This window comes from Lepus europaeus, chromosome 9, assembly GCF_033115175.1.
Source record: "Lepus europaeus isolate LE1 chromosome 9, mLepTim1.pri, whole genome shotgun sequence".
Lineage (NCBI taxonomy): Eukaryota > Metazoa > Chordata > Mammalia > Lagomorpha > Leporidae > Lepus > Lepus europaeus.
In genome coordinates this window covers 105,384,523-105,397,236 of record NC_084835.1, presented here as the reverse complement: position 1 = coordinate 105,397,236, position 12,714 = coordinate 105,384,523, and the positions used below count along the sequence as shown (strand labels likewise).

Sequence of the window (12,714 nt, the reverse complement as noted above, 5' to 3'; positions counted from 1 at the left end):
AGCTGGAGCTGGGCCAATCAAAGCCAGGAGCCTGGAGCTTCTTCCTGGTGTCCCACATGGGTGCAAGGGCCCAAGCACTTGGGTTATCTTCTACTAAAGCAGTAGTATTGCTATCCCAGGCCATGGCAGAGAGCTGGATGGGAAGAGGAGCAGCCAGGACAGGAACCGGCACCTATATGGGATGCCGGCGTCGCAGGCAGAAGCTTACCCACTATGCCCCAGCGCCAGCCCCAGCAAAGCATTTTCTAAAGGACAGCATGCCCTGGTTTGCAGCTTGGATGACATTTCTGGAGGCCTTCACGTTTCTTAACCTGCGAGTCGGTGCTCCCATCACCAGAAGTAACAGAAGGGTTTTCTTCCTCTTTTGAAGATAAAAATACCAAGGTGTGTGCCGCAGGTCTGATTGTCTTACTCGTGGGAACTCTAGCACCTTGTGGGAACTTGCTTTTGTCTCTGTGGCAAGTCAGTTTGCGGTCAGTGTTATGCCAGGGATCACTGTCAGCTACAGTGGAAAGGGAGGCGCTGCGTTCTCTCTGCTGCTTGTTCAGTGCAGGTGGGTCTGGTGCCCTCTGGCATCTGCGTCGTCTGCAAGGACGTTTGCAAAGCTGGTGTGGGACCTTCTGGGTGGGTGATTAGAAAGAGGACCCACCACGTCAAGTTAAGTTGCTAATTAGGAAGTAATTAATACCTAGAGGGAATCATCTGAGCCTGCCTGAGGGCAGGAAAGGGTGTGAGCTCCACACCCACAACCACCACCACCACCACCACCCCCCCGCCCAAGCATCCTGCTCTTCCAAGGAATGGGGGGGGGGGTATAATGCTGCCCAGCACCGCTGGCCCGGGTCCTGGTTAAACTCCGTCAGAAAATGAAATCCCCTCAGCTATAAAAATTCATCTGGCCATGGCAATGCTGCTTGTTCTATTTTGAGGCAGAATAACTGGAGTAGGAAAACAAACTCTTGGGTAGGTAGGCAGAATATTTTTACAACTTTTTATGGACACACAACATGTGTACAGAGGCACCGCCATCCTGTAAAGGGAGAGCTAGATGAATATGTCTGTCATGAGTGCTTAGATTTAAAAAACAAAAAAGAACCCAATCTCTTAGAAGTCCCTTTTCTGTCCTCTTCTGGTCATTGTCCCTCCAGAAAATGACCTCCTGACTTGGGATAGCATGGGTTAGCGCTGTCATTGTTGTGAGTGCACAGGTGCAGGCCTGTGGTGTGTGTGCCGGCTCCTCTCAGCACTGCCAGATGGGTTCTCTTTCTGAAGGGGACTTGTGACTAAAAGGCCATTTTCCATTATTTAACTTTCAAACATCAAGCCATTGCTCAGATAGACCAAGCTCTGTTTTGTTCTGATGAGAACATAGCTATATGCTCAAGTCAATACAAGGGAACCTCAGAAAGTTCATGGAAAATGGAATTAAAGGAATTTATTTTGGTGCAAAAAGGTTTGAAATCCATCTGCAGCTTTTTCATAACAGGCATTTTCTATGAACTTTCTGAAGACCCCTCATATACTCTTACAGAGGTGAAACTGGTACAGCCCTTTGAGCAAATATTAGCAATACATATCAATGTCCTCAAAAATGTCCTCTAGCTCAGCATTTTCACTATGCAAATCTGTCCTTAGAAACTAGAGGTAGAAAAGAATTCTATGCAAAAAAGGTTATTATATTATTTTAAAATTTTCTTTTTATTTGAAAGACAGAAGTTCCCATCCTTGATTCACTTCCCAAATGTCCACAACAGCCAGGGCTGGGCAAGGCTAAAGTCAGGAGCCTGGAACTCAATATAGGTGTCCACATGGGTGGCAGGGACCCAAGTACTTGAGCCATCATTCATCATTTACATCTTCCTGTGGTGTTCATTAGCAAGAAATTGAACCAGAAGCAGACCCGGGACTCAAACCAAGCACTGGCCTGTGATGCAGCCATCCCAAGCGGCATTTTAGCTGCAGAGCCAAATGCCGGCCCCAGAGGTAAACCAAGTGCCTGCAAGGAGAAAATGGTGATAACGTTTCCATTCAGTACAATAATGTTTATGAGGAATTTTTAAATCTATAGCAGCATGCTCAAAATATACTGTTAGCATAATGAGGGGGCAGGTGTTTGGCCTGGTGGTTAACCATATTAGAGTACTGGGGTTGGAATCCTGGCTCCATTCCCAGTTCTAGTTTTCTGCTAATGCAAACCATGAGAGGCAATAGGCGATGGCTCAAGTAGTTGTGTCCCTGTTACTCACTTGGGAAACCGGGATTGAATTTCCAGCTCCTGACTTTAGCTTGGCCTCTCTATCCCCTGCCATTGTGGGTATTTAGGGAGTGAACCAATGGATGGGCATGCTCTCTTTCTGTTTCTGTCTCTGCCTCTCAAATAAGTAAATAATTTTTAAAAAGTATCAGTATATAAATATATATTCAACATGACAATTTCAGAACTAGGCATTGTTAAAAGATTTATTTAATTTGAAAGGCACAGTTACAGAGAAAGAGGGTGAAACAGAGAGAGGTCTTCCATCATCTGGTTCACTCCTCAATTGGCCATAACAGCTAGGGACCTGCCAAGGCTGAAGCCAGGAGCCAGGAACTCCATCCAGGTCTCCCACATGGGTGGCAGAGGCCCAAGTACTTAGGCTATTTGCACTGCTTTCCCAGGCACATTAGCAAGGAGTTGGATCACAAGTAGAGCACCCAGGACTCAAACTGGGATGCTGGTTTGCACTCATATGGGATGCTGACATCTCGAGCAATGGCTCAACCTGCTGAGCTACACTGCTGGCCCCAGAACAAGGCATTTTATAAATGACCAGAGGAAATGATAACAGAACAACAATTTTGTTGTCCTTCCTCTGGATGATGGAGTTATGGGAAAATGTTTTTCTCTTCTTGGCCAACCGTTCTCTAGTTTATATCAATGTTTGCAATTTGACGTGCAATTTAAAGCTTACAGTGTTTGCATTGTGCATGCTCCTGGAGAGCCAGTGACCTGTCGTCCTGGGGCAGCTGCGGGCTTTGCTGTGCATGCTCACCCTCCTGGAGACCTCAGGGCAGAGCGCAGGGATGAGCAGTGCGTTTGGTTTTACAGATCTTCTGCTTCCCTTTCCAGGTCAGCTCAACTACCAGGCGGCCTCTCCGGATGAAGGTGCCCTGGTCAATGCCGCCAGGAACTTTGGCTTCACTTTCCTCGCCAGGACACAGAACACCATCACCATCAGCGAGCTGGGCACCGAAAGGACCTACAACGTCCTTGCCATTTTGGACTTCAACAGTGACCGGAAGCGGATGTCTATAATTGGTAGGTCTTTCTCAGAGTCTGCCTAGGAATCGCCTATCTGAGTGTTGTGTTCGGATCATTTTGATGATCACAATGATGTCAGGATAAAGCGGGCAACAAGTGGACCAGTTGGGCCCTGGAAGGTTCCATAGACATAATGACACTGGTAGGTTTTTTTTCTTCTTCATTTCTCACCCTGTCCACTACTCAAACGGACAGCAGCAGGTGCCTGAATCTTGCAAATGGTGTTGAGGTGCTTTCACCATAGGGACCGTCAGCCACTGAATTTAGAGTAGCAAGTGCCACACGGCCAGAGCCCCCTGTGGACAGCCTGGAGTGCTGCCTGTGATGTGTGTGACTTTTAGAGCCCCTCCGAGCTCTCCTCTTCTACCCTGGACATTACAAAAGGGAGGATTCAGTAGGAGAGTTCTGAGAGCAATGAGCCTGTACCTAACAATCCAAGTCAACCTACAGTCCAGGCACTCAACCAGGTGGAGATGGTGATCACATCCTAATCGTGAATCTGTTTCAACTCGTAATTTGAAATCATTTCATGCCTATAGAAATGTTGCACGAATGGTTTAAAGAACCATACGCACCAATTATGAGCATTTGCCCTGTTTTCTTTGTCAATTCCATTACACAAGTGTACTTGAAAAATTAATAGAGCATGAAATTAAAAGATAACTTTAGGGAGTGGGTATTTAACCTAGTGGTTAAACTTCTTGCATCCCACATCAGCGGGCCTGGATTTGATTCCCAGCTCTGGCTCCTGGCTGCAGCGTCCTGTCCATGCAGGCCCAGGAGGCAACAGTGATGGCCCAAGTAATTGAGTTCCTGCCACCCATGTGAGGACCTGGTTTGTATTCTCATTTTCCAGCTTTGGACCCAGCTCAGCTCAAGTTGTTGCAGGCATTTGTTGGAGAGTAAACCAGCAGATAGCTTTCTGTCTCTCAAAAAAAGTTATCTTTTTATTTATTGTTTTTTGTTAAATTTTTTTGAAATCCATGCTTTTTAAGTAATACATGTTTTCCATAAACTTTTTTGAAGTCCTCTCATACACACAGGTTATTACTTTCTGAACCACTTGAGAGTAAGTCACATACGAAATTAATGCCTCTTTCCCCATAAATATTTACGTAGGTGTTTCCTAAGAACAAGAACATTTTTTTTTATTTGACAGGTAGAGTTAGAGAGAGAGGTCTTCCTTCCATTGGTTCACTCCCCAAATGGCCGCTACAGCCGGCGCTGTGCTGATCCGAAGCCAGGAGCCAAGTGCTTCTTCCTGGTCTCCCATGTGGGTGCAGGGGCCCAAGCCCTTGGGCCATCCTCCACTGCCTTCCCTGGCCACAGCAGAGAGCTGGCCTGGAAGAGGAGCAACCGGGACTAGAACCCGGCGTCCATGTGGGATGCTGGCGCTGCAGGTGGAAGATTAACTGAGTGAACCATGGCGCCGGCCCCAAGAACATTATTTTATACATACTGATGAGCATCAGGAAGTTTAAGATGATATAATATTACTACCTAATCTACACAATGTTTCAAATTTTCCCAGGAAATCTTTCCTTTCTTATGTTTTTCTATTCTAGGATCCAATTCAAGATTGAATATTTCATTAGGTGATCATGACTCTGAATCAAGAGCAGTTCTTCAGCATGTTTTTAAAAACCTATTTGTTGGAGAAGGAGAAGGGGGAAGAGAGGGAGAGAGAGATCCTACCCAATGGTTCACTCAACCAAATGCCCTTAACATAGAGGACCGGGCTGAAGCCAAAGCCAGGGGCTGGGTCTCAATCCAGGTCTCCCACATGAGTAACAGGGACTCCAATACCCAGAGTTCTCATTAGCAGGAAGGTACAGTCAGGAGCTGGGGCTGGGGCTTGAACTCTGATGGTAGATTTAGGCATCCTAACCGGCATCTTAACCACTGTGCCAAATGCCCAGCCCTTCCATCCTTTTTTAATCTTTCATATACTGACATTTGTGGATAAAACAGGCAGTTATCGTGTAGAGGGTCCCTCAGTGTGGGTCTGCCTGCTGTGCCCTCATGATTTAGGTTCAGGTCACATATTGTTGGCAGAAAAAGAGCCCATAAGCGATGTCATACCCTTCCCCAAGTATCACAGCAGAAGGCAGGTGTGGGTTTGTCTCATTGTGGTGATGTGAGCTTTGATTACTTGAGTAATGTGGCTGCCAGCCTTCTCTGTGTATCACTCCTGGTATTTATCAAACCCAGGAAAATTTAAAATCTAGTAGCCACGAAGCTCACACTATGATGAAATTATCACACAGCTCAGAAAATACGAGCAAATGGTTCCAAAGAGTAGTGCAGTCTGAGTATTAAAGAAGCAAGTGTTGTGAGTTCCTGCGTAAGAAAGATTCCTGTTGCTTGGCCTGGACAAAGCAAACACAATGGAATAAAGTAGCTAGCCCAGGGTATAGCTCATAGTAGAGAGTCAGCAAATATTTGTTAGAAGAAAAAGAATGATACAGAATACTGGGCTGACCGTGGAAGAATTTTTTCATATTTATTTCACTATTACAGTCAATGTAGACAGCAGCTCACCAGCTCTGAGGGCGGTGTTTTCCTGGGTGCACTGATGATTTTAAATTAATAATGGATTGTGAGCACAGTTAATGCTTCTAATTAATTATATGAATGTAGTTTCCTATTAAGAAGCAAACTTAACTCTGTGTGCTTTTCTTTCCCTTGCTACCAGTAAGAACCCCAGAAGGCAACATCAGGCTTTATTGCAAAGGTGCTGACACTGTGATATATGAACGGTTACACCGCATGAACCCCACCAAGCAGGAGACGCAGGATGCCTTGGATGTAAGCCTCACCTCCCCTCTGTCTGCCACAGTGCTGTCTGTCTGTCTGATGCTCTCTCCTTATCTCAAGTGAAAGCTGCGTGTTAACTGTTGACCCTCTACCTGCTCTGAGATAGCTGGGTAGAAAAAGCACCTCGGTACGAATACAGCCAACTAGGCTCCAGTTCTGCCCCTGCCGCTGAAATCCTAGAAAATGGTCTTGGTTCCCTTTCCCAGCCCCTAGGTCTCCAGGATCTGCAGGGCAGATATTGGGGTGGGGCTTATCTTTCTCCTTGAGCCAGCCACAGGTCTACACTAAGCCATGGTCTTAATATCTGTGTGGCCCTCAAGAATTCCACTAACTGCTAGGTGTAGAACGAAGGAAAGCGAATGTTCCTGCATGACTGGGAATGACCAAGCACTGTGTTGATCGTAGGGTTGTGATGTCTTTGTCACTAGAACAGTTTGGTCTTGATTGCTTCAGAGTCCTTATCTTAGAAAGCTATACACTTGGTGCACGGATACTGCAACTACTCAGAATGTTTCTGGAACTAGCACTTTGGGGAAGGCCAACCAGTTCTCATGTTTGTCTTTTGTATGACAGCAGCGAGGTACAGAGGAGATTGGTCAGACTGGTGTCCCTTTTCTGCCTCTTTAAAAAAAAATTATGTATTTGGAAGGCAGAGCAACACAGAGGGAGAGATGGCTTGCATCTTTTGGTTCACTTCCCAAGTGACCACAACAGCCAGATCTTAATCTCCATCCTTGTCTCCCATGTAGTTGGCAGATGTCCAACTACTTGAGCTATCCCCATGTCCTTTCCAGGTGTGTTAGCCGGGAGCTGGATTAGAAGTGGGGGGTAGCTGAGAAAAATGTGTATATATATATATATATATATATATATATATATATAATATGAGTCATTAGCTGCCCATATGAAAGAGGGAGAGGGCACGGGTATTTGACCTAGTGATTAAGATGCTATGTTCTCTACGTGAGTGCCTAGGTTCAAGTCCCAGCTCTACCTCCCATTCTAGCTTCCAGCTATTGTGTATCCTGGAAGGCAGTGGTGAGAGCTTGGGTCATTGCAACCCATGGAGAAGACCTGGGTTGAGTTCCTGCCTCCTACCATTGACCTGGCCCAGCCCTGGCTGTTGCAGACATTTGGGGCATGGACCCGTGGACAGGTGTCCTCTCCATATCAGTCTCTCCCTGTGTCCCTAATGAATAAGTGTTTTTAAAAAACATAGAGTGTGGATGATTGCTACCAGGGAGGTTTGTTAGAAAAAGCATCTTCCAGCTTTCAGCTCTAAGTCCGTAAGGATTTTCCTTAAGGATTAACTGAGTTTTAGAGCCAGCCAAGAGCTCTACAGGGAGAAGCCAGATGAATATGATGAATGTGTTGTTTACTAAGTGGGGCTCACTGTTTAAGATTACTTACCGACACTGGTGTAGTTCAAATGGATGAATCCTCATGAGGATGTGAACAGTGACGATGTAATCAAATAAATGCGAAATTTTCCAAAGAATCTCTCAAAGGAAATGCGGATTTGGGTGAGCCTGGGTGAGCCGTTTCAGCCTTCTTGGCTAGACCAGAGGTGACCGTGAAGCAATGGAAGATTTTTATATTGAAATATTGGTATTTAAAACAGTTTAAATCTATTCCCCAGAAGAAAATGCCTAGATGCTGTTTTTCATTAAAATGTCTGATCTCAGCTTTCACAGTGGCTCACATATTTTAGGACTGGCATGATAGAAAGCTGCTTGGTTGCCGATCTGCAGGAGATAGTCCTTGGGGCACATTTTGAGGGCAACAGTGCTGGAGACATGGTTTACCCCAAGGAATCTCCTTCTATCTATTGTCATTAACGGGAAGAGGCTTTCTTTGCTCTGACAACATGAGAAAGATAGAGCTTTTCCTTTAATCTGGGGACTTGAAATAGTCCCAGGACCCACCAAATGCTTAGAAAAACCAAGCCAATTCTAAAGGGAAGTTAAATCCCCTCTGTGGCATGCACTTGCACACAGTCCATCATCTTTCATCATGTCCTTTTACATTCTCTTAGTCTGTTAAAGTGTGATTTCAAACTTGATCTTGGACCACATGAAATTCACTATTCTTTGTATACACGGATTGTCTTTTAAATGAAACAGATCTTTGCAAGTGAGACTCTTAGAACTCTGTGCCTTTGCTACAAGGAAATCGAAGAAAAAGAATTCGCAGAATGGAATAAAAAGTTTACAGCTGCCAGCGTGGCCTCCGTCAACCGAGACGAAGCTCTGGATAAAGTATACGAGGAGATCGAGAAAGACTTAATTGTGAGTTTCAGCCTTGCTGTTCTAAACAGAAAATTGAAAATCTTGTGAAGTGTTACTACTTGTTTTAATTTCATGTTTCAAAGATAATTCTAGAAATCCCTTGTGTTTGAAATTGGTACAAGAGAACTAGATCATTTGAATTCTTTTTGCTTGGCAAGGAGATTTGAAGTTGGCCTTATGAGAAAAAAATTAGGAGAGGTATTCATCTAATTCTATTGTTTTTACATCATTTATAAAATTTCACTGTGATTTTTACACAAAAACTAGTATTTAGGCCGGCGCCGCGGCTCACTAGGCTAATCCTCCGCCTTGCGGCGCCGGCATACCGGGTTCTAGTCCCGGTCGGGGCACCGATCCTGTCCCAGTTGCCCCTCTTCCAGGCCAGCTCTCTGCTGTGGCCCGGGAGTGCAGTGGAGGATGGCCCAAGTCCTTGGGCCCTGCACCCCATGGGAGACCAGGAGAAGCACCTGGCTCCTGCCATCGGATCAGCGTGGTGCGCCGGCCGCAGCGCGCCTACCGCGGCGGCCATTGAAGGGTGAACAACGGCAAAGGAAGACCTTTCTCTCTGTCTCTCTCTACTGTCCACTCTGCCTGTCAAAAAAAAAAAAAAAAAAACAACTAGTATTTACTTATTTCACTATGGAATTGCTGAAACACTTTATATTCTGACAAATCTTGGTTTTGAAGATTTATTTATTTAAAAGGCAGAGTTACAGAGAGAGAAGGAAAGACAGAGCCCTTCAATCTGCATGTTTATTCCCAAATGGGCACAATGGCCAGGGCTGAGCTAGGCCGAAGCCAGGAGCCAGGAGCTCCAGCCAGGTCTCCCCTATGGGTGGCAGGGACCCAAGCACTTGGGCCGTCTTCTGATGCTTTCCCAGGTGCATTAGCAGGGAGCTGGATTGGAAGTGGAGCAACTGGGACTCAAACCAGTGCTCCCATGGGATGCCAGTGTTGTGGGCAGTGGCTGAACCCTCCGTACCATGATTCCAGTCCTGAGAAATCTTAAATAATGTACTATTTCTAAATGAAAAAATTCCAAATGCACGCATTGTTCATAGGTTTAGATTAATGGGACACATTCAGCAGAAATCCATATTACCCCATTTCAGCAAGAGAAATTGAAGGTGTACTTTCAGTGTCCTTGATTTTGTACTTGCATTTTTGCCTTGGTAAACCACTTAGTTCATCCTCTAAGAAAAAAAAGTGTTGGTTTGCAGTGAGGATGAAACATGGCAGCCTTCCCTATCAATACCTGCCGTTGGTCCAAGAGAGTTCCAACTGGGGTATACACCGAACCCCTGATTTCACAGGGTAGCAAATTGTTAAAATATTTTGGGGGGTTACCTTCTTTTATAAATTTTATTTGTTTGAGAGGCAGAGTTAGAGAGGGAGAGACAGAGAGATCTTCCATCAGCTGGTTCATTCCCCTAAATGGCTGCAACAGCTGGACTTGGGCAGATCTGAAGCCAGGAGCTTCCTCATGGTCTCCCACATGGGTACAGGGGCCCACTTGGGCCATCTTCCACTGCCTTTCCAGGCCACTGGCAGAGAGCTGGATTGGAAGAGGAGCAGCTGGCACAGGAACTGGCGGCCCTATGGGATGCCAGTGCTGCAGGCAGAAGCCCAGCCAGCCATGCCCCAGCGCTGGCCCCTGGGGGGTTGTTTTCTAACTCCATTTCTTCAAATATGCATTGCAGCTCTTGGGAGCCACAGCAATTGAAGACAAGCTGCAGGACGGAGTTCCAGAAACCATTTCAAAACTTGCAAAGGCCGACATTAAGATCTGGGTGCTTACTGGAGACAAAAAGGGTAATTCGTTGTCTTTTTTTTTTTTTTTTTTTTTTTTGACAGGCAGAGTGGACAGTGAGACAGAGAGACAGAGAGAAAGGTCTTCCTTTTGCCGTTGGTTCACCCTCCAATGGCCGCCGCGGTAGACGCGCTGCGGCCGGCGCACCGCGCTGATCCGATGGCAGGAGCCAGGTGCTTCTCCTGGTCTTCCATGGGGTGCAGGGCCCAAGCACTTGGGCCATCCTCCACTGCACTCCCTGGCCACAGCAGAGAGCTGGCCTGGAAGAGGGGCAACCGGGACAGGATCAGTGCCCCGACCGGGACTAGAACCCGGTGTGCCGGCGCCGCAAGGCGGAGGATTAGCCTAGTGAGCCGCGGCGCCGGCTGAATTAGTTGTCTTGAGAACAGCATCTGTTCACGCATAACTATTTACAGCTGCCATTTCCTGTGTACAAATCCAGACTTTCCATCCTGTAAAACCTCATGTAGGTCTTTGGGAGGGAGATACTTTCCCTGGGAAACCCTCCTACGACGTTCCAGCCCCCTCGGACCACATCCTTGTCCATCTTCCCTCCAGGAGCAGGGTTCATCCTGTCCAGTGTGGCTCCTGGTCACATCTTGCTGATTGCAATGAGCAGGCAGCCGTGGCTTCCTGCCTGAAAAGACCACGCCCCTGTCCCTCCTTCCTTCCAAAGTTCTGCCATTTGCCGGACTTGGGGTAGAACAGTACAAAAAGGGTTGTGAATAACAGCTTCTGCTTTCTTGCCCAGTTTTATTGCTTGCAAATCATAATAATTTGATACCCAAGGAAAGATTTTCATTTTTAGGTTTCGAGCTCAACAAGTCATCTCCTCCACAAACCTCCCACAGGAAATTAGATAATGTCTCTCGTTTTGACATTGTTGTTGGGGGCTGCGCTCTGTGAAGTTAAGGGAAGCACAGCCGTGACCTTTAATAAATACCAAATGGATGGTAATGGAAAAAGGGAAAAAATAGCTTTAGTCAGAGGCCCTGTGAGCACTGAGGGGAGTGGCTACCCTCTCTAACAGTGATTACAGCCTAGGAACTGAGTGTGTGTAGGACTCATTTATTAAATAACTAGTTTATGTTTCACAATATAGCATGTTTTATTGTTGAAAACACCTCAAACAGGCCTTTGATTGTCACTTATTATAAAGAAGGGAATTTGTTTTCTTTGTGTGATTACTATACATTACTACCGAAAAACAGCATATTTGGTTGAATCTGGATATGTTCATGAACTGACACAAATAATATCATTATTACAGTTTGAATATCCCTTATCTGAAATGCCTGGGACCACAGTGGTTCAAATTCTGGTTTTTTTTGGTTTGTTTGTTTTTGAGGGAGGGATTATTAGAATATCTGTGTATATAAAATATCTTGGAGGTGGGATCCACATCTAAACATGAAATTCATTTATGATTCCTTTACACCCCAGGCACATTGCCCAAAGATAATTTGATACAATGTTTTAAGTGCACCTGTGTTTGGCCTACAACTCAACACATCACGTCAGAACTCAGTTTCAGATTTTGGATTTTTGGATTAAGAATGTTCAATCTGTATTGGATAAAACCAATTATTGAACTTAGTAGTAGGAATGACATTTGACATGATTTTATTCTGCTGTAGAAACTGCTGAAAATATAGGATTCGCATGTGAACTGCTGACTGAGGAGACCACCATCTGCTACGGGGAAGACATAAGGTAAGTATGAGCCTGGGGTATGAGACCCTCCAACAGCTCAGACCACACGGGCAGACAAGAGAAAGAAGGTGAGAACGTGTTACTTCAGTGTCCTCGTGTTTCAGTGGAGCAAGAGACTAGCAGGCAGTTCCAAGGTAATGCACTGTGGCCTGTTGTTTGAGTAGAGTTTAGTTTTAGGGAAACTTGGGGTCTTTCAGGAGCATTTTTCCTCCATTCTTTGCAAGCCCTCGGTGCTCACTCACCTGCTGAAATAGAAACTGAGCCTGTGATAGCCTCATAAATTAATTATGAATTAATATGAATTTCATGTATTGCCTTTTCTAGAAATTACACCTTTTTTAAAGATTATTTTATTTGAGAGAGTTACAGACAGTGAGAAGGAGAGACAGAGAGGTCTTCCTTCCGTTGGTTTACTCCCCAAATGGCCATAACGGCCATAGCTGTGCCAATCCAAAGCCAGGAGCCAGGAGCTTCTTCTGGTCTCCCACATGGGTACAGGGGCCCAAAGACTTGGGCCATCTTCTACTGCTTTCCCAGGCCATAGCAGAGATTTGGACTGGAAGTGGAGCAGCTGGGACTAGAACTGGCGCCCATATGGGATGCCGGTGCTGCAGGCAAAGGATTAACTTACTGCGCCACGGCACTGCCCGAAATTACACCTATTGAAAGAGAAACAGGAGAAGAAAAACATCCATCCTTGGCCCCATTACGAAATGGGTTGGGTGGGTTACTTCCCATAGGCCGTCTGTGGTCTCATGTAGTGGGGGCAGGCATGAGTTGAAACC

The 12,714-nt window shown here is 45.8% G+C and overlaps 1 protein-coding gene across 1 annotated transcript in view; it reads left to right on the top strand.

Annotated features, from left to right (window-relative positions):
* ATP8B1 (ATPase phospholipid transporting 8B1) overlaps positions 1-12,714 on the top strand; it is a 126,292-nt gene that overhangs the window by 99,230 nt on the left and 14,348 nt on the right. The window contains exons 16-20 of the mRNA XM_062201728.1: positions 3,110-3,298; positions 5,997-6,109; positions 8,242-8,406; positions 10,107-10,218; positions 11,854-11,929. Of these exons, the coding sequence (XP_062057712.1) occupies positions 3,110-3,298; positions 5,997-6,109; positions 8,242-8,406; positions 10,107-10,218; positions 11,854-11,929 (655 nt within the window). The remainder of the gene's footprint in view (positions 1-3,109; positions 3,299-5,996; positions 6,110-8,241; positions 8,407-10,106; positions 10,219-11,853; positions 11,930-12,714) is intronic.